Source organism: Schistocerca nitens, chromosome 4, assembly GCF_023898315.1.
Source record: "Schistocerca nitens isolate TAMUIC-IGC-003100 chromosome 4, iqSchNite1.1, whole genome shotgun sequence".
Classification (NCBI taxonomy): domain Eukaryota; kingdom Metazoa; phylum Arthropoda; class Insecta; order Orthoptera; family Acrididae; genus Schistocerca; species Schistocerca nitens.
The window spans coordinates 15,443,557-15,469,562 of NC_064617.1; the positions used below are offsets into that span (position 1 = coordinate 15,443,557).

At 42.6% G+C, this 26,006-nt stretch overlaps 1 protein-coding gene across 3 annotated transcripts in view; it reads right to left on the reverse strand.

The window, feature by feature from the left end:
* LOC126253587 (activated CDC42 kinase 1) overlaps window positions 1-26,006 on the reverse strand; it is a 566,545-nt gene that overhangs the window by 123,573 nt on the left and 416,966 nt on the right. For all 3 annotated transcript variants that reach the window (XM_049955017.1, XM_049955019.1, XM_049955018.1), the window contains exon 12: window positions 18,202-18,568. In XM_049955017.1, coding sequence (XP_049810974.1) covers window positions 18,202-18,568 — 367 coding nt within the window. The remainder of the gene's footprint in view (window positions 1-18,201; window positions 18,569-26,006) is intronic.

Here is a 26,006-nt window from a genome sequence, read left to right on the forward strand (position 1 = left end):
AAAATTAATGTGTTCTTCTCTGCAAATGGACTGTCACTGGACTTGGGTAAAACAAAATACAAGCAATTATGAACACACCATTAGAAATAATGCTTGACACTACATCAATAAACAATACAAAATATTCTTAAGTCTTAGGTATTAATACTTCTTAGGACCTGAACTGAAAATCACTTGTTTCTACATTTTGATCCGATACTGTCTTATGGAATCACATGTGAAGTAATGTGTCACTGAGGAAGGAAGTCTTTGTTGCACACAAGAGTGTAAAAGAATAATATGACCACTCACTCTCTTCGGTTGCTGCAGCCAAACAAAATGCAAAGGTGCTGTGTTGAGAAGAAGCATCAATCTGGAGTGGGAGGGGAAAAGGGAGGGGTAGCAGGGTATAGGTGGGGGGAGTCAGTGCTGCCTGACAAGAGTATGTTGGGGCTAGATGAGTGAGGCGAGACAAGGCTGCAGAGTGTGGTGTCATGAGATTGTGATGGAGATGGGGTGGGGTGGAGGGGAAAGGGATGGAAGATGTAGAAAATGGGAACAGCAGAGACGGGAAAAGAACAGTAGTGCTGGCAAAGAGTGGAGCACGATGAGGATGGGAGATGTGAATTCGGAGGAGCTGATAAAACAGAGGTGGGAACTGTTGGGTGTGGAGGCAGTAGGTTTGCAGTTCAAAGAAGCTGGTGGTCGAAGGGTGAACACAGATGGCCTTTGTTGTGAAGCATCCACTGAAATCGAGCATGTTACATTCAGCTACATGCTGTGCCTCAGGGTGGTCAATTTTTTTTTTTTTTTTTTTTTTTTTTTTTACAGTTTGGTGATGGCTATTCAACCTTGTAGACAGCTGGTTGGTATTCATATAAATGTAAAGAGCTTAGCAATGACTGCAGAAGAGCTGGCTGCTTTCACAGGTGGTTCAGACTCAGCCACCTTCCACATACTCCCTAAAATTCCTAACCTAACAATCCTGGACACGCCATCAATAGCTGGTTATTGGGCATCCACTGACAGAATTTCATCCCTCTCTGAACAATATCTCCAACCAACTGCCAAAACCTAGCCTCCCATGTCAAAGATACCAACCACTTCCTTCATGAACTCTCCACCATCCTTACCTCTTAACCTCCTGGATCCCTATTAATCACTGTTGATGCCACTTTCCTCTATATCAACATCCCTCAAGCCCATGGTCTTACCACTACTGAACACTACCTCTCCCAACATCATTAAGACGTCCGCTTATCGAAGTAACACTGAGATAAGAAAGATAAGCAGTAGCAAAATATCAGACAAACTTTCAAATATCAATGTTTTGTTTACAGTATTAGACAAAGTGAAAGAATTAGTAAGTGCAAAATAAAATTCATTAAAAAGCCAGTGCCTTATTATACAGGACATTTTAAATGATATGTGCAGTTCTGTAGATGAAGAAAAACAGAAACAAATTAAATTCTTAAGTGGGCAAGTTAAGTTGCTATGGTAGCAGTGAGGAAAACTATAGGTTCAATCCTCACTTTTCTGTATATTGTTGTATCCTGCATTCTATCTCCCCTCATGCCTACACATTTTTCAGGTCTTCTGGCAATATTATTCTTCCTCATCCAAGAACTTTACAGAAAATATGTTCCTCATATAGTAATGGTCCTCACAATGAACAAAGTGAGGGTGGTATGCTCCTGTATATTAAGGAAAGATTTAAATCTTTGCAGGAAAGTGATTGTACCATTTCTTTAATGACGGATGAAATTCATATTAAACCTTATTTTGATTATAACAGAGGAAACATTGTGGGGGTAGCATTTGATAGCGACAAGGCTGCTACTACAGCATATGTCTTTATGATACAATCATTGCTACCTTCTTGTAAAGAAGCAGTGCATGTCCTTCCAGTGAGAAACCTTGTAGCCGAACAGCAATTTTTGTATGTGAAGAAAATATTACGTGGCCTTTATGACATTGGTTTCAGAGTTATTTGTGTAGTTAGTGACAACAATGCTATCAATAGGAAATCTATGGCACTCAGTATCGTTTACCCACAGCCAGCTAATCCAACTCTGTCACTATTTTTTATAATTGATTCTGTCCACATCCTTAAGTGTATACATAATAACTGGGTTAATCAAAAGGACTCTCAAGCTTTGCTCAAATATCCACAATTTGACGGAAGCAGTGATGGTTGTCAGGTGTTAATGGCATCTTTTGAACCACTGAGGCAGCTTCATAAGATTGAATGTAATGGTCTACTTAAGCACTTTTATGGCCCTACTTTGAAGTCTCTTTATCCATCTTCACTTGAGAAACAGTATGCGAGCCTTGTTCTGCAGGTATTCAATGAATATACAGCTGAAGCCGTTTCAACAGTAGCGGAACAGAAAAACTTATTACATTACCAGACAACTGCAGAATTTATTAAAATTATACTTACATGGTGGAAAATTGTAAATGTTAAGACAGTTCACAAACGTGTTCAACTAAATGATCCCTTTCAGTGCCCTCTGCTTTTAAGTAATAATGATGAAAAATTAGTTTTTCTGGAAAAGTTTCTTGTGTGGCTCGATAGGTGGAAGGACTTTGGCCTGAAAAATAATACCCTTTCAAAGGAAACTCATATAGCTCTGACACACACAACCTATGGTTTGATTGAGATGGCAAGGTACTGTACGAAAGAGCTTGGTTTCACTTATTTTTTGCCTGGAAAAATTCAAACTGATTCTCTGAAAGCAAGGTTTAGCAGTTACTGATCAACGGCTGGCTCTCAGTATCTCATATCTGTGAGACAGATATTTGAGGTGGAAGCAAAGATGAGGATGCAGAACATGTTACCACTCATGTGGAATTCAAGTACTTTTGGTAAACTGCCTGTTGCTGAAGGGTTCACCTTTAATTGTAATGATGACACAAAAGAGACTACACAAACAGACTCTGAGTTTATGGTTGACATTACGTAGTTGGAGGAAGATGACAGGCAGGCAGATACATACCTTCCAATATTAACATATTTAGCAGGATATTGTGTACTAAAGAAACAGCAGTGTGAGGTGTGCAGCAGGGGTGGTCTGTTTTTTTCCCTCAGCCTGATGATGTGAATGATTCCAGAATGAGATTTTCACTCTGCAGCGGAGTGTGTGCCAATATGAAACTTCCTGGCAGATTAAAACTGTGTGCCGGACCAAGACTCGAACTCAGGACCTTTGCCTTTTGCGGGCAAGTGATCTACATACTGAGCAACCCAAGCACGACTCACGCCCCGTCCCCACAGCTTTACTTCTGCCAGTACCTCATCTCCTACCTTCCTAACTTTACAGAAGCTCTCCTACGAACTTGATGTGAATGTTTTTATTTATAATTATATTACTGTACAGAAATTAATATCTGGCCCTAATGACAAGAAATTTTTGTCATCCAACAGTCAAAGGGTGCTTGTTCAAAATGTAACCATAAATTCTGTTCAGGAGAAAAGTTTCTTCTTAACAGACTTTGTTTGCAGTAAAGGTCATTCGACAGACAAAATACTGAAGTTGTTAGTCAATGCATCCACCAACGCATTATTAAACAATTAAATTAAGAAAAAGAATGACATCTTCACTGCTTCTTTTAAGAAACGGAAGCATAGCGCATTTTAATTTGTGAACCACTTACATGCTAGGACATTTATCAGATGTCACAGGAAATTTCTAAGTGTCACACATTCAGTTAAACTGTATTTGGTTCAGTGAAAGCAGAGGAAGGTCCTATAATTCATATTGGTGTAGTACCTTCGACTGAATGCACAAAAATTGTCATTTGGTCCATATAGCCTGTAGTTTTTGGATAATTTGCTTCCAACATTTCAAATGTCAAAAAGTCATAACTGTTTCTGTGCAAGCTATTCAGATGAAGTAAATACTTTGTCCAGCACTAATGGCTAGTTTCAATCTCATCATTGTCAAATGTTATCAGATTGTGTACACATCCATCTGTGCCCTTGATATTGGCCTAAGGTTTAAACTGGGCCAGTTTTTTCTAGTAAAGTCTTTATGTTTTCCAGCTATTCTGTGCAGAAATATTTACATCTTCCTTTCAATTTGTTCAGCCTGTTCTGCCCAACAAGAAGAAATCTGTTAAGGTAATTCTGTATTAAACCCCATGTAATCAAAATATCCACGGGTATGCTGCCAGTCTATAGTGTCCAACGGGCACAATATTTCGGCGATCATACATGTCGCCATCATCAGGTGAACTGACGGACTGAGCTCCTGTGAACGTGCCGGCATGGAGATCCGTACGCTATGGCTGCCCAGAGGGAACTGGGTTCGGTCGCGGCGGCGGCTGATTTAAATACCCTCCACCTGCGGCGCGCTCCCTCCGCCGTCCGCGCCCCGCGCCACGGTCGCGTGGTGGAACAGATTGCAACAGCGTCTGAGAGACGTCGGTGTGATGGCTCTGTCCGCCGTGGTCGTCACAACTATACATTTGCTCGATTTACTCTTGATTAACCCAATTGCTGGTTCCCAAGCCTTGCTAAGATTATAACCACAGTCACGGTTTATGAGGTCGTCATTGGTGCGAATTTCGATGGCCTCTCTAACAACGCTGTCCCAGTATCTCGACATCTGTACCAGAATCCTCGTGCGGTCATACCCCATAGCGTGATTTTCCGACAAACAATGTTCAGCGACGGCCGACTTGCTCGGATACATCAGTCGAGTGTGCCTCTGGTGTTCACGGCATCGATCCTCAACAGTACGCATCGTCTGACCAATACACGACTTGCCACATTGACACGGAATCTGGTACACCCCGGCCTTCCTCAAACCGAGGTCATCTTTGGCGCTCCCCACCAGTGCACGAGTTTTATTCGGAGGACAAAACACAGTTCCGACCCGGTGTTTCTTCAGAATGCGGGCAATTCTCCCCGAGAGTGCGCCTGTGTATGGAATAAATGCAGTGCCTATCACCTCCCTCGTGACTTCATCCATCTCAACAGGTTGTGCTGCAGTGGTTGGGCGGGGAGCACGTTGAATCTGCCACTCTGAGTACCCATTTTTCCGAAATACAGTTCTCAGATGTTCCAATTCCTGGGGTAGACTCTCTGTGTCAGAGATAGTGCGCGCCCTATGTACTAGAGTTTTAAGTACCCCATTCCTCTGTGAAGGGTGGTGGCAGCTGTCTGCGTGCAAATACAGATCAGTGTGCGTTGTCTTCCGATACACCCCATGACATAGGGTGCAGTCAGCCCTTCTCTTGACCAAGACATCAAGGAAAGGTAATTTACCCTCCATTTTAGTCTCCATAGTGAATTTGATGTTGGGGTGTATGGAGTTTAGATGTGTAAGGAAGTCAAGGAGTTTATCCATACCATGTGGCCAGATGACGAACGTGTCATCCACGTAACGGAAAAAGCAAGTAGGTTTCCATCAAATTCACTATGGAGACTGAAACAGAGGGTAAATTACCTTTCCTTGACGTCTTGGTCAAGAGAAGGGCTGACGGCACCCTACGTCATGGGGTGTATCAGAAGACAACGCACACTGATCTGTATTTGCACGCAGACAGCTGCCACCACCCTTCACAGAGGAATGGGGTACTTAAAACTCTAGTACATCGGGCGTGCACTATCTCTGACGCAGAGAGTCTACCCCAGGAATTGGAACATCTGAGAACTGTATATCGAAAAAATGGGTACTCAGAGTGGCAGATTCAACGTGCTCTCCACCCAACCACTGCAGCACAACCTGTTGAGATGGATGAAGTCACGAGGGAGGAGATAGGCACTGCATTTATTCCATACACAGGCGCACTCTCGGGGAAAATCGCCCGCATTCTGAAGAAACACCGGGTCGGAACTGTGTTTTGTCCTCCAAATAAAACTCGTGCACTGGTGGGGAGCGCCAAAGATGACCTCGGTTTGAGGAAGGCCGGCGTGTACCAGATTCCATGTCAATGTGGCAAGTCGTATATTGGTCAGACGATGAGTACCGTCGAGGATCGATGCCGTGAACACCAGAGGCACACTCGACTGATGTATCCTAGCAAGTCGGCCGTGGCTGAACATTGTTTGTCGGAAAATCACGCTATGGAGTATGACCGCACGAGGATTCTGGTACAGATGTCGAGATACTGGGACAGCATTGTTAGAGAGGCCATCGAAATTCGCACCAATAACGACCACATAAACCGTGACTGTGGTTATAATCTTAGCAAGGCTTGGGAACCAGCGATTGGGTTAATCAAGAGTAAATCGAGCAAATGTATAGTTGTGACGACCACGGCGGGCAGAGCCATCACACCGACGTCATCTCAGACGCTGTCGCAATCTGTTCCACCGTGCGACCGTGGCGCGGGGCGCGGACGGCGGAGGGAGCGCGCCGCAGGCGGAGGGTACTTAAATCGGCCACCGCCGCGACTGAACCCAGTTCCCTCTGAGCAGCCATAGCGTACGGATCTCCATGCCGGCACGTTCACAGGAGCTCAGTCCGTCAGTTCACCTGATGATGGCGACATGTATGATCGCCGAAATATTGTGCCCGTTGGACACTATAGACCGGCAGCACACCCGTGGATATTTTGATTATCAAATACGCCGGGAGAAACTCAAGAATCACAAACCTCATGTAGTTCATTGTAACTATGTATGTAATTAGAGGCTATAAAACTTACAGTAGCATATTACAATGCTATACAGGGAAAGCCAAAAACGGAGTGCTCCTATTTTCCTCCGTCAGAATGACACCAGGGTGTTTCCTAATGTAGTTACTTCTCATAACAGCTGTTCATCTAAATTTTGATACAGGTTGTCAGTATTGTTGCATACGGGTAACAATTAGTTATTTCTGTGCCTATATTATTTTACTGAGACACAGTTACGTTCTAGTAGTTGTTTATTCCACTCACAGTTTGGAATAGTTTAATATCAGTCGTAAACAGGTCGCACAACGAGTTGGCATACTCTGGATCAGGTGGTCGAGCAGCTGCTGGGGTATAGCCCCCCATTCTTGCACCAGTGACTGTCGGAGCTCCTGAACTGTCGTACGGGTTTGAAGACGTGCAGCGATATGTCGACCGAGAGCATCCAAGACGTGCTTGATGAGGTTAAGGTCTGGAGAACAGGCAGGCCACTCCATTCGCCTGATATCTTCTGTTTCAAGGTACTCCTCCATGATGGCAACTAGGTGGGGCCGTGCGTTATCATCCATCAGGATGAAGGTGGGACCCACTGCACCCCTGAAAAGGTGGACATACTGGTGCAAAATGACGTCCCGATACACCTGACCTGAAACTTCCTGGCAGATTAAAACTGTGTGCCCGACCGAGACTCGAACTCGGGACCTTTGCCTTTCGCGGGCAAGTGTTCTACCATCCGAGTGAAAATCTCATTCTGGAAACACCTGACCTGTTACAGTTCCTCTGTCAAAGACATGCAGGGGTGTACGTGCACCAATCATAATCCCACCCCACACCACCAACCCACGACCTCCATACAGGTCCCTTTCAAGGACATTAAGGGGTTGGTATCTGGTTCCAGGTTCACGATAGATGAAAGCCCGGTGAGAATCACTGTTCAGACTATACCTGGACTCATCCGTGAACATAACCTGGGACCACTGTTCCAATGATCATGTACTGTGTTCTTGACACCAAGCTTTATGAGCTCTCCTGTGGCCAGGGTCAGTGGAATGCACCTTGCAGGTCCCTGGGCGAATAAACCATGTCTGTTCAGTCATCTGTAGACTGTGTGTCTGGAGACAACTGTTCTAGTGGCTGCAGTAAGGTCCCAAGCAAGGCTACCTGCAGTACTCCGTGGCCGTCTGCAGGCACTGATGGTGAGATATCGGTCTTCCTGTGGTGTTGTATACTGTGGACATCCCGTACTGTAGTGCCTGGACATGTTTCCTGTCTGCTGAAATCGTTGCCATAGTCTTGAGATCACACTTTCTGGCACACGGATGGCCCGTGCTATGACCTGCTGTGTTTGACCAGCCCCCAGCCGCCCTAGTATTCTACCCCTCATAACGAAATCAATATCTGTTCTTTGAGTCATTTTCAACACACAGTCACTAATAGCATGTCTGAAAATGTCTGCACACTTACTAACTGCACTGTACTTTGACACACATCAACACACCTCTGCGTATTTGGACTGCTGCCAGCGCCAGTGTGTGACAACCGCAGGTAAAACGCACCGCATGGTCATACCCCGACGTGATTTAAACCCACAAACTGCCCACCAAAGCTTTGTTTCAGCATGTATCAGCATTAATTATCCTTAATTTATGAACATGAGTGTAGTTTCTGCCAGTAACTGTAGAATCTTGTGTTACAGAAAATCACTTCACAGCATTAAAATACAGATAAGATGTTCCATACACTCAGTTTAATCGAAACAGTTTATTCTAAGATTTATGCAGCAGGAATAAAGTGAAAGAGTGCTACAATTTATTTTCTTAAAGTTGTGTTTATATAGTAATTAAGGTAAAGTTCTTCCCACCGATTTACATGGAGAGTATTCTTGCAAACATTAAGGAGTGTCATGTTGCTGCATTTTATTTGAATGTATAGGACGTTATACCATGCACCATTCAGTTTAATTTGGAATCAGTGTAAAATGATTTCAGTTTTGATTTATGTTGTACATCTTTAACTAATCCCAGAGTTAGTTCCTCCGACTTATTTTGTTTACACATAAGTTCATTACAAGGAAACTAGCCTGCTTCTAGCTTATGGCAGTGTTTTCAACAACTGTTGTGTAGCTGTGTAGTAACGATATAAAAGAGTTGTTTCAGTTATGGATCATGTATTCTACTGTAATGTGAGGTTGCTCTGATATGGTGTCATACTCAGTATTGCCATCGCTTATTAGTTTCCAATGACTAGCTACATTTTCACCTTGTTGAGTGTCCTTCAGTAGTGCATCATCCCAGTGGCACATTTATATCACGGTGCATACATTCCAAAAACTGTTTGTTGCTCTATTACTCTGTCCGAGTTACTACATTTGTCAGCAACATAAGTCATCCTTAGTCACAATTATTAAATTTTATAGACAGTAAGATTGGTAAAGTACGAGGATCACTCCAAAAGAAATGCACACTATTTTTGTAAAAATACAGTTTTCATTCTGCATGTGTGAAAGTTTTACAGTGTGTAGATACGTCCCTCCCCCTTGTTTTCAAACTTAGTTCAACCTGTTCTGGTGAGTGGCGCCGTCACAGCATGTCTTCAAGATGACTACTATACTTGATGTTCGTCAGAAGCAACGTGCTGTCATAGAATTTCTGTGCTGTGAAAACGAGACAGTGGGAAGCATCCACAAGAGGATGAAAAAAGGTGTATGGAGATGCTGCTGTTGATCACAGTACAGTTAGTCAGTGGGAAAGCAGGTTACATGATGAAAGCGGGCACGGCAATATTGAGGATTGTCCTTGCAGTGGCAGGCCTTGTACTGCACACACTCCAGACACTGTGTAGAGAGTTAACATAATGGTGACTGCTGACAGACACATCACAGTGAACGAATTGTCACGCTACGTTGGGATAAGGGAAGGAAGTGTTTGCAGAATACTGAAAATGTTGGCGTTAAAAAAGGTTTGTGCCAGGTGGGTTCGCAGGATGTTGACAGTGGCTCACAAAGAAACAAGAAAAATTGTATGCAGTGAACTTTTGGAACAGTACGAGAATGGTGGAGATGAATTTCTTGGAAGAATTGTGACAGGTGATGAAACATGGCTCCATCATTTTTCACCAGAGACAAAGAGGCAATCAGTGGAGCGGCATCATGCAAATTCACCAAAAAATAAAAAAAATAAAAGAAAAAGAAAAAAGAAAAAGAAAAAAAAAATCAAAGCCACACCTTCTGCTGGAAAAGTTATGGCTATGGTGTTTTTCAATTCCAAAGGACTCTTGCTTGTGGACATCATGCCAAGTGGAACCACCATAAATTCTGAAGCATATGTGACGACACTGAAGAAACTTTAAGCTCGACCGAGTCGTGTTTGACCACATCAGCAAAAGCAGGATGTTTTGTTGTTGCACGACAATGCACGGGCACATGTCAGTCAAAACAACCATGGAAGCAATCACAAAACTCGAATGGGCAACACTGAAACACCCGCCTTACAGTCCAGACCTGGCTCCATGTGACTATCATCTCTTTTGGAAACTGAAAGACTCTCTACGTGGAACAAGGTTTGAAGATGATGACTCCCTTGTGCAGGCTGCCAAACAGTGGCTCCAACAGGCTGGTCCAGAATTTTACTGTGCGGGTATACAGGTGCTGGTTTCAAGATGGCATAAGGCAGTTGAGGGATGGAAATTATGTGGAGAAATGAAAATATTGTTCCTAAAGGATGTATCTACACACGGTAAAACTTTCAAACATGTAGAATAAAAGATGGATTTAAAAAAAAAAAATAGTGTGCATTTCTTTTGAAGTGACCCTCGTAGCATGTTATATGCGTCTGACATGTTTTGCAACTGTGTCATTTTACACGTTGTGACCTGTATTTTGTAACAGCTTTCTCAGGAAGTACATGTATGTATGTATGTCTGACTTAAATAAATTATTGTTTATTACTTCTAGTGTTTTATACATCCTACATTAACATAAACTGTTAATAATTATATTATTTTAAGCATGCTGAGGACCACAATTCTCATGTTACAGCAATCTGTGGACATATTACAAAGAATTAAACTTGCTGTAGTCACGAGCAGTGATTTCTGATCTATCTCTGGAGTTACTAAAATGCAAATGTGAATTGCAGTGTCCCTTGTCCTGAAGTTTAATACAATTTTTCATATCATATACAGCGTTCCCTTTGTTTTGCAGGATAGGTTGATTCCCTTAGTGAGTCAATGTTTCCTGCAGTCACTTAGGTAGACACTTTATGAAATTCTCTTAGGAAATACAGCTTCAAACAATGGAATAAATTAATCTAGAAATAGGTTAAATTTATTATTGACTCTTTAGCTTGATACATTGTCTTATTCCAACTGCTGCAAATGTCTGCTGAAGGTTTGCATATTTTCACTGTTGCCTTATATACACGTCCTATTGATAAAACTACTGTTATTTGTATGGCTTACAGAAAGCATTTTGAACAGCTGACCATCATGGTCAAGAAGACATCTAAAATTTCACTTACACATATGATAGTAATTCTTTTATCTACAGAGTACTGTCAATCAGGCTTGTGAAGTTCTTTGCAACTCTTGTGAGACAGTCAACAACTGCACTCCGCTCATTACACGCTCAAAATCTGCCGCATTTTTACAGGAAAGAAAATTTACATTACAATAACAAAGCATGATTATTTTTGTTTCTGAGAACAGGTGAGTTAAAAGTGATTGTTTACTTGGTGAATGTACTCAGCTTTCCCGAGGGAGCTCTATAAACAGCTACCACATAAACAGTCAGTGTATTAAAGCTTTAACCAACACTTTTTCGACTTTTTTCACACCAGATCTCCAGTTGCTTTCTAGTTTATCTCTCCCCATATATTTTCATTTTCACTTCAGCCTCATGTTACACTTTCCACCTTCTAATACCATGTCACCCTCACAACATCCCCACAACAACCCCATTAAGCTTTATTTACATTCCCTCCGCAAACATGCCTTCGCCCTAGCCAGATTACGCTCCCATATTTCATTTACTCAGGATTGTCTGACATTTGGCATTAACCCCAAAGCCCTCACTCTTAAAGTTCCCATCTCTGGTTGTAACCCTTCTTTCCATCAGTCCCTATACCAGTTCCAAACTGAACAATCCATTGCCCTCACCCACCTAATCCATCACATACGCATCAACTCAGCCAATGAACACACCCGTCAACTCCTATCCTTAATAAAAGTCCTCAATCTTTCCTCTCCCACATCCACACCGGCTATTCAGAGCATCCTCCTACAGGCCAACCGCAAATTAGAACAGCATGCCACCCTCCACCTCAAAAAGCTATCCAATCTCCTGGTTTCCCACCTCCAGAAAGGCAACTCACTCACCCTCCACAACCTTTCCAGCAAACCTCAACCTCCTCTCATTGCACACAGACCCAGTCTCTCCCATCTACTCAATCTCCCACTTCCAGCTCCACTCCCCCCAAAACCTCAAAATTCTAATCAACACAATCTGGAACCACAACACCCTAATTCAGTAGTTAACCTTTCCTCCAAACCTCTCTCCCAATCCGAAACCCCTGTCCTATTCAAAGACCTCACCTTCAGCCCTACTCCCAGATTCAACTAAACAGCCCTCGTCAAAGATTTACTGTCCTACACTCGTACTCTCTGCTGGAAATATCACTTTGCCATGAAGAAAAATAATCCTAATCCTACTCCTAATGATCCAACTCCCCAAGACACTATCCAAATTGAACCCTGCCTGGAAAGTTCCGTCCTCCGTCACAGCGGGACCCACCTCCTCTTCCTCAAAATCACTCTCTCCAAACCTTCCAGGAATTTCTCACTTCCAGCCTTGCCTCTCAATCCTTCTTAAAAAACCTTAACCCTACTCCCAACATCACCACTGCTGAAGCCCAGGCTATCCGTGATCTAAAGGCTGACCGATCCATCGTCATTCTTCTGGCGGACAAGGGTTCCACGACCATGGTACTTGATTGTCGGGAGTATGTGGCTGAGGGTCTGCGTCAGCTTTCAGACAACACCACATACAAAGTCTCCCAAGGTGATCCCATTCCTGATGTCCAGGTGGAGCTTCAAGGAATCCTCAGAACCTTAGGCCCCCTACAAAACCTTTCACCTGACTCCATCAACCTCCTGACCCCACCAACACCCCGCACCTCTACCTTCTGCCTACTTCCTAAAATTCACAAAACCAATCATCCTGGCCACCCCATTGTAGCTGGTTACCAAGCCCACACAGAACGTATCTCTGCCTACGTAGATCAACACCTTCAACCCATTAAATGCAGTCTCCCATCCTTCATCAAAGACACCAACCACTTTCTCGAACGCCTGGAATCCTTACCCAGTCTATTACCTCCGGAAACCATCCTTGTAACCATTGATGCCACTTCCTTATACACAAATATTCCGCACGCCCAGGGCCTCGCTGCGATGGAGCACTTCCTTTCACACCGATCACCTGCCACCCTACCTAAAACCTCTTTCCTCATTACCTTAGCCAGCTTTATCCTGACCCACAACTTCTTCACTTTTGAAGGCCAGACATATCAACAATTAAAGGGAACAGCCATTGGTACCAGGATGGCCCCCTCGTATGCCAACCTATTCATGGGTCACTTACAGGAAGCCTTCTTAGTTACCCAGTCCTGCCAACCCAAAGATTGGTACAGATTTATTGATGACATCTTCATGATCTGGACTCACAGTGAAGAAGAACTCCAAATTTCCTCTCCAACCTCAGCTCCTTTGGTTCCATCAGATTCACCTGGTCCTACTCCAAATCCCATGCTACTTTCCTTGACATTCACCTCCATCTGTCCAATGACCAGCTTCACACATCCGTCCACATCAAACCCACCAACAAGCAACAGTACCTCCATTATAACAGCTGCCACCCATTCCACATCAAACGGTCCCTTCCCTACAGCCTAGGTCTTCGTGGCAAATGAATCTGCTCCAGTCCGGAATCCCTGAACCATTACACCAACGACCTGAAAACAGCTTTCGCATCCCGCAACTATCCTCCTGACCTGGTACAGAAGCAAATTACCAAAGCCACTTCCTCATCCCCTCAAACCCAGAACCTCCCACAGAAGAACCCCTAAAGTGCCCCACTTGTGACAGGATACTTTACGGGACTGGATCAGACTCTAAATCCAGCAGGGATACGACTTCCTTAAATCCTGCCCTGAAATGAGATCCATCCCTCATGAAATCCTCCCCACTCCAACAAGAGTGTCTTTCCGCCATCCACCTAACCTTCGTAACCTCTTGGTTCATCCCTATGAAATCCCCAAACCACCTTCCCTACCCTCTGGCTCCTACCCTTGTAACCGCCCCCGGTGTAAAACCTGTCCAATGCACCCTCCCACCACCACCTACTCCAGTCCTGTAACCCGGAAGGTGAACACAATCAAAGGCAGAGCCACGTGTGAAAGCACCCACGTGATTTACCAACTGACCTGCCTACACTGTGAAGCTTTCTATGTGGGAATGACCAGCAACAAACTGTCCATTCGCATTAATGGACACAGGCAGACAGTGTTTGTTGGTAATCAGGATCATCCTGTGGCTAAACATGCCTTGCTGCACGGCCAGCACATCTTGGCACAATGTTACACCATCCGGGTTATCTGGATACTTCCCACTAACACCTACCTGTCAGAACTCCGGAGATGGGAACTTGCCTTTCAGTATATCCTCTCTTCCTGTTACCCACCAGGCCTCAACCTCCGCTAATTTCACAGTTGCCGCCGCTCATACCTCACCTGTCATTCAACATCATCTTTGCCTCTGTACTTCCGCCTCGACTGACATCTCTGCCCAAACTCTTTGCCTTTACAAATGTCTGCTTGTGTGTGTATATGTGCGGATGGATGTGTGTGTGCACGCCCGAGTGTATACCTGTCCTTTTTTCCCCCTAAGGTAAGTCTTTCCGCTCCCGGGATTGGAATGACTCCTTACCCTCTCCCTTAAAACCCACATCCTTTCGTCTTTCCCTCTCCTTCCCTCTTTCCTGATGAGGCAACAGTTTGTTGCGAAAGCTTGAATTTTGTGTGTATGTTTGTGTGTCTATCGACCTGCCAGCACTTTCGTTCGGTAAGTCACATCATCTGTGTTTTTATATATATATCATTAAACTACAGTTTCTGCTATACCACGATAGATAAAGTTCCATATTTTAACTGTACGGCAAAGTACTCTCCTCTTTGCATTATATAATTTGCCAAAATCTCGTTTTGATATCTCCAGTGGTTTAGGAGATATGAGAGGTGTTACGAAAATTTCATTCCCGCGTGCCAGCAATCGGAAGTGAAGTTGCTGCAGATGCTCAATATTTTCGAGACCAGGGGAAGATATCGATCCTACGTTTCACGAAAGTTTCAAAATCTCACCCGTATTTCATACTCGGCACTATAATATACACCAAACACAAATTCATAGTGACCCCTATTTTTGATTGCAATGTTCTGGAATTTGATACTCGTATCTGAAATACAACAATAGTTATGACCATTATCGAAATGACGGGCACTTCAGTACAAATCTGGCATATAAAGCTACAAGTATTTCAGCAATCAATTATTTTTTACGGAACTGATTCTGTAAAACTGTCTGACAAAGATTTGCAGGCCGGGCTTCTCGAGTTTTTCGGCACCGTACCACGCCAACGGGGAATTTAAGGAGATGGGACCTGGATAAACTGAAAGAACCAGAGGTTGTACAGAGTTTCAGGGAGAGCATAAGGGAACAATTGACAGGAATGGGGGAAAGAAATACAGTAGAAGAAGAATGGGTAGCTCTGAGGGATGAAGTAGTGGAGGCAGCAGACGATCAAGTAGGTAAAAAGATGAGGGCTAATAGAAATCCTTGGATAACAGAAGAAATATTGAATTTAATTGATGAAAGGAGAAAATATAAAAATGCTGTAAATGAAGCAGGCAAAAAGGAATACAAACGTCTCAAAAATGATATCGACAGGAAGTGCAAAATGGCTAGGCAGGGATGGCTAGAGGATAAATGCAAGGATGTAGAGGCTTGTCTCATTAGGGGTAAGATAGATACTGCCTACAGGAAAATTAAAGAGACCTTTGGAGAGAAGATAACCACTTGTATGAATATCAAGAGCTCAGATGGCAACCCAGTTCTAAGCAAAGAAGGGAAAGCAGAAAGGTGAAAGGAGTATATAGAGGGTCTATACAAGGGCGATATACTTGAGGACAATATTATGGAAATGGAAGAGGATGTAGATGTAGACGAAATGGAAGATAAGATACTGCGTGAAGAGTTTGACAGAGCACTGAAAGACCTGAGTCGAAACAAGGCCCCGGGAGTAGACAACATTCCATTAGAACTACTGATGGCCTTGGGAGAGCCAGTCATGACAAAACTCTACCATCTGGTGAGCAAGATGTATGAGACAGGCGAAATACCCTCATACTTCAAGAAGAATATAATAATTCCAATCCCAAAGAAAGCAGGTGTTGACAGATGTGAAAATTACCGAACTATCAGTTTAATAAGTCACAGCTGCAAAATACTAACGCGAATTCTTTACAGACGAATGGAAAAACTGGTAGAAGCCGACCTCGGGGAAGATCAGTTTGGATTCCGTAGAAATGTTGGAACACGTGAGGCAATACTGACCTTACGATTTACCTTAGAAGAAAGATTAAGAAAAGGCAAACCTACGTTTCTAGCATTTGTAGACTTAGAGAAAGCTTTTGACAACGTTAACTGGAATACTCTCTTTCAAATTCTGAAGGTGGCAGGGGTAAAATACAGGGAGCGAAAGGATATTTACAATTTGTACAGAAACCAGATGGCAGTTATAAGAGTCGAGGGGCATGAAAGGGAAGCAGTGGTTGGGAAAGGAGTGAGACAGGGTTGTAGCTTCTCCCCGATGTTATTCAATCTGTATATTGAGCAAGCAGTAAAGGAAACAAAAGAAAAATTCGGAGTAGGTATTAAAATTCATGGAGAAGAAGTAAAAACTTTGAGGTTCGCCGATGACATCGTGATTCTGTCAGAGACAGCAAAGGACTTGGAAGAGCAGTTGAACGGAATGGACAGTGTCTTGAAAGGAGGATATAAGATGAACATCAACAAAAGCAAAACGAGGATAATGGAATGTAGTCAAATTAAGTCGGGTGATGCTGAGGGAATTAGATTAGGAAATGAGACACTTAAAGTAGTAAAGGAGTTTTGCTATTTAGGGAGTAAAATAACTGATGATGGTCGAAGTAGAGAGGATATAAAATGGAGACTGGCAATGGCAAGGAAAGCGTTTCTCAAGAAGAGAATTTTGTTAACATCGAGTATAGATTTAAGTGTCAGGAAGCCGTTTCTGAAAGTATTTGTATGGAGTGTAGCCATGTATGGAAGTGAAACATGGACGATAACTAGTTTGGACAAGAAGAGAACAGAAGCTTTCGAAATGTGGTGCTACAGAAGAATGCTGAAGATAAGGTGGGTAGATCACGTAACTAATGAGGAGGTATTGAATAGGATTGGGGAGAAGAGAAGTTTGTGGCACAACTTGACTAGAAGAAGGGATCGGTTGGTAGGACATGTTTTGAGGCATCAAGGGATCACAAATTTAGCATTGGAGGGCAGCGTGGAGGGTAAAAATCGTAGAGGGAGACCAAGAGATGAATACGCTAAGCAGATTCAGAAGGATGTAGGTTGCAGTAGGTACTGGGAGATGAAGAAGCTTGCGCGGGATAGAGTAGCATGGAGAGCTGCATCAAACCAGTCTCAGGACACAACAACAACAACAACAACAACAACCACGCCAACACGGGCCCACTTCGTGTGACGTCATAAGAGCGCGCTGCAGCCTCTTCTCTAGGTGGTGCCGATCGTGCCCCAGTGGAACTTGAGATACGAGACCTGTCCAATCCATCCACCTGGCGCCACGTATTCCAGTCCCGTCACAGGCTTATCCTACCCCGTCTGAGGCTGGGCCACCGGTGAAAGATGCCTCGTTATATACCGTTTCAGCTGCAACCACTGCCAAGTACTTTACATCGGTATGACAACCGACCAGCTGTCAACTAGAATGAATGACCATTGCCAAACCGTTGCCAAAAACAAGGTGGCACAACTACAGTAACCTTTCTAACCTAACCTGAGATAACTCACTGTCCCATCCAATAGTGTGTGTGTGTGTGTGTGTGTGTGTGTGTGTGTGTGTGTGTGTGTGTGTGTGTGTTTGACTGCATGTTCTTTCTACAGTTAGAAAAACGAAGAGCATTCTGAAGTCCAACAAAACTCCGTACCTTTTGTTTGTAAGCCTATCGATGACACGGCACTTCTGCCTTCTGGCGATTCGTCTGTGCCTAAATAATTCGTAATTTGCAACCGGAAGTTCCTGTACATTATTATAAATAAAAATAAATTGTCAAAAAAAGATAGCATAAGACAATCGTCTAAATGGTCAGCACGTTTCCAAATATTTGTCAGAGATATTGAACTATAATCTTCAAATGCATTCATTCTATATCCTAGCTGTGGATCACAGTTACGATCTGTTGCACGGACAAATAAACTGAACTGAGCTGAACTGATGAGAGTACCTACTTGACATCTGCTACTGGAAGGGAAGAACTGGCAACAGAGAGCCGGGAAAACTCTGCAGCCATCCCGAGCATCCCAGTGTAGTTGGAGGGGGACTCTGCAGGCACGGGCGAGTAGTAGGCACCGGCCCGCTCACCACCACCACCACCACCACTGCTACCTGGTGAGAAGAAGGCACCGCTGCTGCTGCCACCCGGCGAGTAGAAGGCACCCCCGCCGTTGCTGCCGCTGCCGTAGTAGAAGGTCCCGGCCCCGTTCCCGGCCTCACCACCCGAACAGTAGGTGCGCGACGTGTCAAAAGGGTCGGGAGATTCTGGCCTTTCGTTACAGGCGTCGAGGCCGGGGCAGTTGGCGTACATAGGTGAACCACCTGAAATAGCATGCCACAAAAAGCAATTTCTGAATGTTTCCTGCAATTTGTGAGTCAATTCTTACTCATTTTGGATAAAGAAAAGTGAATACGACAATGAAAAATTTTCCTCAGCTCTAGTTCTGTGTTACACACTAGGTAAAAGTATTTCATATTAACGGATTAAGAGAAAATTTTAATTAAATATGCTAACAACATTGAAAGTGTATTTGAATTTTTTTAAATGGTAGTTACATTTTAAGAGATCTAAATTGCTGGAAGAATATCTTGCAGATAGTTGGAGTGAAATCTTTTAGCTTGCTTCTTGTAACAGAGTTCTGGAGCAACTCTACACAAAGACCAATAGAAATCCACAAGCATTGCTTCATTCCAATGGCCCTGATATCTTTGTTTCATAACAGAAATGTCCTGATGGAATCTTTTGCCATGTTCATCACTGACAGCTCCACAACTAGAAGGGAAAAAGTCTAGTTGGGAGTGGAGAAAGTGGATTTTAAGGGACATGTTGAATCTAAGGTTATGGTACTTTTCCAGGACCACTGTCACCACCTGAGTGTAGGTGGTATTTTTTGCAGGAGCAGTTTCACCAACTGAGTGTAGTTATCAGGTCTTTTGCTGCCTAAAAATCCATAAACCACTCTCTTGAAGGCTTCCCAAGTGTCCTTTTCTTTCCCCTCCAAAACTTGGTCACATGTGAGATCCTTTACAAGTTCTCGAATTTATGGCTTGATAAAAATATCTTGTGTCACTTTTGCATCACTTGATTTCGGAAATTTCTATCTTAGGTACTTAAAGGTGTGTCCTTCTCTTTCATACCTTTGACAAAATTTTTCATCAAACCCAGCCTGATATGCACGGGTGGAAGAAGAACATCTTTTGGGTCCACGAGAGGCTCGGCAACAACATTTTTCTCATTTGAGTTCAGATTTCTTGCAGGCCAATCTGCTTTAATATAATGCGATTTCATATCCCTACTGTCCCAAAGAAACAGTAATGTTTTGTGTACCCAATTGCGTTCCTAAAAGTATGGCTACGACTTTCAGATCACCACAAATTTTCCATTTGCATTCATGACATTTGATTGAGTCCAAGAGGGCTGTCATATTCGCATGCCTCCTTCTTGTGAACTGCATGACAACCAGGAATAGAAGAAAGATGGTTGCCATTGTGAAGTAACTCAGCTTCCAACCTGATCTTGGAAGAGTCTTTGAATAGTCTCCGTTCAGTTGGATCATTGTTAAAATTTTAAGATTTCACCCGGCCATTAATGTCGCAGGAAACAACAAGATTGTTTTCTTCTTCAAAAAGGGAGTCAGTGACACTTTAGGTACTGTGACATTGTGACATCACATTCGTGAAGATTCCACTGCTGTAGTCGAGACCCAAGAATTTTTGCCTTCTCCTTTGACAGGTAAGGTCTATAATGAGATCACTCAATTCCACTAGACTCAGTCTGTGTGGTTTATCATCTTTCCCCTCAAAATCATGGCCACAGATGTGGAAGGTTTGTTTGGTTTTTTGTTCCACACTCTCTTCATTTTCTACTTGAAACACACAATTTTCAGTGAAGTAGAAACTAGTAAACTACCTGAATGTGGACTGGATCAATTGGCAGATCCAAGATTCAGGTAACGAACTGTTCTTCTTTTCTTTATAGACAATCCTGCCTCTATAGGTGGAGGCAAGCAGAAATAGCAGTCATCTGTATGCTCTGTTGGCTCCCACCAAATCATAGGCACACCAAAAGCGATAGATTATTTCTTATTTTTCAACCGTTCTCGCAGTCTAACTGAAATTGCATTTCAACATATATGTGGTGCCCAAGACTTATCCTGGTGCCCTACTTTCACACAGAAATAATGCTGATAGACAGTCTTCACAAGAGGCGTCAGATTGCATTTCTGTGAGGAAAATGTTATTTCACCACAAATGTAATAAAAATTATTCACCATATTTACACATTTTTGCAGCCGTTTTATGAATTTTACTTTACAAAAGCACTATCAAACCAGAAATTCTGCTTTAATTACAGCAGAAACTCCCATCAGTCACTTGACTATTATGAACTCAAGTGTTTGATAGGATTCCTTTAGCTGATTTTGTTGTGGTCATTTTCAGTTAAAATAGAGGAAGAGGACATGTCTCGCTTCATGTTTGTAGTGAGATCTGAATGTATGGCTATGGTTGCAGCAGTACACAGCTAGTGACATACCATCGGGACTGAACATTCTCTCATTATTTTAGTACAGGCTAAGGCAGAAATTAATTTTTACTTATTTTATGTACGTTTTGGTCATCATCAGGCATTTACTCATACTGAACATTGTTACTTAAAGCTAAATTGTCTTAATGTAGAACTGTTTTGTTCATTGTTAGCTGCTAGGATGGCTGTTGGAGTACTTGAGAGGGAAGAGGTGCCAGTGAGTGGTCAGAAATTGATCGGTAATGGTGCCTTCTGTTAACGTGCAGCTGTATCTCATCGTTTGTTGCAATTGAAATCATGGCCTGTGCGGGTTGCAGATAATGTTTCTTCTGTTGTTGTGGTGTGATATCATGTGGTACACTTTTTATAAGCCAGTTGTTCACTTACATTTTTGGCAACCCGATGCTTTATCTGCATCCACGGCATACAGGATGAGTGGTCTATGACATTACATTATAGAAATGCTTAATCCGACTCATTTGGATGTAATTATTCCACACAGTTGCGGTCCCTAAACCTGCAAGAATGAATTAAGAGAAAAAGAGGTTTTCTGTACAGTAAATTACACAAGACTTCGTAATTTACTCATAAAATGGCCACCTTGTAGGCTAGGCGAACACATTAATTTTCCAACACTCTGTTGCTTATAATGTACGATTTATTTAGGTATCAAAATTCCAAGCAAATATATACTGAGATATGGAAATTCAGCTCCAGTCCTGAAAGTCTATCGACTATGACTGAGTTGCCAAAAACTTTTCAGATGGAATTATATACATAGGCCTAACTGATTTTCAGACAATGCATGTAATGAGATGTTAACGGCAGTTAGTCATTGTCTTGTGATACAAATAAAACATGTCATATACTTGTGACTCAAAGTGAAATGTCTACTGAGTTAAATAACCTATGGACAGTATATTTCATAACAGTGGAAGCAATACTGCAGCAAACTGAATACTTAACAAACTGTAACATACAGAACCTGTGTAATGACTGTCATTTCAGTTGCGTAGCAGACAGTAATTTGCCTAAGCAGTTATCTGCTGAATTTATGTATTTACCGTAAGAATTCATTATATGTCTACTTAGTACTAATGAAAAAGGTGCCTTGCATACTGGACTGAGCAAATTGATGGATGTTTCCTTTCAAACATTATGGGTTTTTGATTCCATTCTGTGCTAGTTCTTGATGGAAATGTGAGGCGGTATGGTAGCGAAGGTGTTCATAGTCACACAGCAGTGCATACCTCATGTAGCAGGATCATGCAGGCAGAGCCTCATAAGAGCTGCTGGTCATAGGAAGGGAAGATAATACTATGCTACCTTTATTTAATTAGTCAGTGCTATATTAAGTGCACCAACACTAACGTTGTGCCCCAGATCACATAAGAAACAGATTGACCGTCCTTACGGCGGAACAGGCAACCGTAAAAATAGTTTTCCCGTCGGTTAACAGATGTCGCAGGCGAAGCTACAATGCTAACTGACCTGTCCATGTCGCGGAATTGGCAACGCTGTATCTTCGGTGACGTGAATGACGCTGATTTGTGTTCGGCTAGAGCGCTGCGCGCAAATTGCATTCGTCACACAGCTGACTGTAGACCATGATCGGCTATGGTTTTTTCCGAGTTTTCAATCGAAGAATGTAGATTAGCTCCTGTAATTCTACAAACCAAGTTTATTTCTACTGTTGGGATACTTCTCACAATCACATGCGAAATGAAATAAATGGAAAGTAACACACAAATATTTCTCGTGAGTTACTGTTTAAATACAGACTGTATTGCAGTCGCATAGATTTTACATTCACCTTCCATGCCGTCTATGGGTCTAGTGAAGCAGGGGATACAACCCGTCGGCTTTGACCAATGACATCATACATTAGTCATAGATAGGAAGGTCTTCACTTCGAGGCATAGATAATAAAACAGTTCTGTGTTCCGGATAAGCGCTATCATTGTACATTAAAATAATTATTCGTAATGATATTGAGGTAATTTGGAATATTAGTTTGTTATTGTAGAACAATTTTTAGTGTCTTATTTTCGTTTATATAAATGGATTTGCCTGTTTGTGGGTATGTAATTTTCGTTACTGTCTGTCTAGACGAGCTTCGGTTATTCCTCGATATTTCCGTGTGGTAAGCTCACTTTTCCATTTGCTTCTTTCACTGTATTTCACAATTTTGACATATTTCATAGTTTTATTCCACCAATACGTGTATTTTCGTGTTGTGAAGTACGTAATAGAAATTTCTCAGCTGTCGATCTTCTTTCCTTTCCCAGCACTAGTATCAGTTCGACATTTTCGAATGTGCACTTCCCATATTACAGGCGAAACCACCGACACAACTAAAATTTGTATCCCGTCCTTCACTTCGCCTTTACACTGACGACACAACAAAAATTTGTATCCCGACCTTCACTTCACCTTTACACTGACACTATATACAGGGTGTTTCAAAAATTACCGGTATATTTGAAACAGCAATAAAAACTAAACGAGCAGCGATAGAAATACACCGTTTGTTGCAATATGCTTGGGACAACAGTACATTTTCAGGCAGACAAACTTTCGAAATTACAGTAGTTACAATTTTCAACAACAGATGGCGCTGCAAGTGATGTGAAAGATATAGAAGACAACGCAGTCTGTGGGTGCGCCATTCTGTACGACGTCTTTCTGCTGTAAGCGTGTGCTGTTCACAACGTGCAAGTGTGCTGTAGACAACATGGTTTATTCCTTAGAACAGAGGATTTTTCTGGTGTTGGAATTCCACCGCCTAGAACACAGTGTTGTTGCAACAAGACGAAGTTTTCAACGGAGGTTTAATGTAACCAAAGGACCGAAAAGCGATACAATAAAGGATCTGTTTGAAAAATTTCAACGGACTGGGAACGTGACGGATGAACGTGCTGGAAAGGTAGGGCGACCGCGTACGGCAACCACAGAGGGCAACGCGCAGCTAGTGCAGCAGGTGATCCAACAGCGGCCTCGGGTTTCCGTTCGCCGTGTTGCAGCTGCGGTCCAAATGACGCCAACGTCCACGTATCGTCTCATGCGCCAGAGTTTACACCTCTATCCATACAAAATTCAAACGCGGCAACCCCTCAGCGCCGCTACCATTGCTGCACGAGAGACATTCGCTAACGATATAGTGCACAGGATTGATGACGGCGATATGCATGTGGGCAGCATTTGGTTTACTGACGAAGTATATTTTTACCTGGACGGCTTCGTCAATAAACAGAACTGGCGCATATGGGGAACCGAAAAGCCCCATGTTGCAGTCCCATCGTCCCTGCATCCTCAAAAAGTACTGGTCTGGGCCGCCATTTCTTCCAAAGGAATCATTGACCCATTTTTCAGATCAGAAACGATTACTGCATCACGCTATCTGGGCATTCTTCGTGAATTTGTGGCGGTACAAACTGCCTTAAACGACACTGCGAACACCTCGTGGTTTATGCAAGATGGTGCCCGGCCACATCGCACGGCCGACGTCTTTAATTTCCTGAATGAATATTTCGATGATCGTGTGATTGCTTTGGGCTATCCGAAACATACATAGTACTATAGAGTTTCCCACACCGCAGCGCCATCTGTTGTTGAAAATTGTAACTACTGTAATTTCGAAAGTTTGTCTGCCTGAAAATGTACTGTTGTCCCAAGCATATTGCAACAAACGGTGTATTTCTATCGCTGCTCGTTTAGTTTTTATTGCCGTTTCAAATATACTGGTCATTTTTGAAACACCCTGTATGTCAATTGGCGAGCTAGATACAAATGTTGCGTATAGCTATATAGCTCAAGTAACGAATGGGATACTATTAGCGTCCAAGGCAACAAGAAAACTGTACCCCATAGTGAAGTACGGGATGTAAATTGTACATGTGTCGTCTTCTTGTCTCCGTGTAGTTCAATTGAGGTACAGGTTGCAAATGTAACGTACGTGTATTTCCACCTTTTCGTTACCAGTGTACATATATCGAGGTCAACGGAAGTCTGGTATACATATATTACATACGTAGGTCCTTCTGTCATCAGTAATACTGATATGTACGTAAGAAAAGACTGTTAGTAATAGCGGAGACGAAATAAACAGCACATCTACAATTTGTATCCCGTGTTCCACTTAGGGTTTACTGAAGCGGAGGATACATCGTTAAGGTGAAGAACAGGACAGTAATGCTAGTGAAAACGAAGAAATCGACTTACGACAAACTCGTATTCCGGACTGTACTTAAGCAACACACTTAGAATGAGATTTTAATTTGTATCGGGTGTTTCATTTGCAGTTTAGTGAAGCAGGGGATACATAGTTCAAGTGAACAACAGGACAGCAATGCTAGTTGAAACTAAGAAATTGACTACGCTGAACTTGTATCCCGTACTGCCCTTAAGCAATACGGTTCAAAGACTTTCGAGATACAACTGACATACATGTAACGTGATGTATTCTTTGCTAGTAACATATTTCATTCATTTCTTTCCATTGCATTTTGCGGAGAAATACTGAGATACAAACACGCGATATCGTTAACGTGAAAATACTACTGGCCCTTATACATGTGAAGTACAGTTTTCCTCTCTGCCATTCCTTTGTTTCTGAACATTCTTCTCACAAGGGAACCTCCCCATTGCATCCCCCTCAGAATTAGTTACAAGTTGGCTCAGCGGATAGGCCTTGAAAAACTGAACACACATCAATCGAGAAAACAGGAAGAAGTTGTATGGAACTATGAAAAAATAAGCAAAATATACAAACTGAGTAGTCCATGTGTAAGATAGGCAACATCCAGGTGGGTGTAAACACATGAGTGCCGTGGTCCCGTGGTTAACGTGTGCAGCTGCGGAGCGATAGGTCGTTGGTTCAAGTCTTCCCTCGGGAGAAAATTTTAATTTTTATTTTCAGACAATTATCAAAGTTCAGGCACTCATATATAATCATCTTCGCTCTCCAAAATTCCAGGACATGTTCAGATTTGCTTGGACATATGCAGGATTTGACGGTTTACACACGGAAAAATTTGAAAACGTTAAAAACATATGTTTTGACAGAGCACAGACAAAACTGTGCGACTGTGAAACTGTTGCATTCATTTGTTGCAGTTTATGTGACAAACTCTTATGTTTTCACACTTTTTCAGAAGTGATTATCACATCCACAAGAAAACCTAAATTGGGCAAGGTAGAAGAATTTTTTTACCCATTCACCAAGTGTACAAGTTA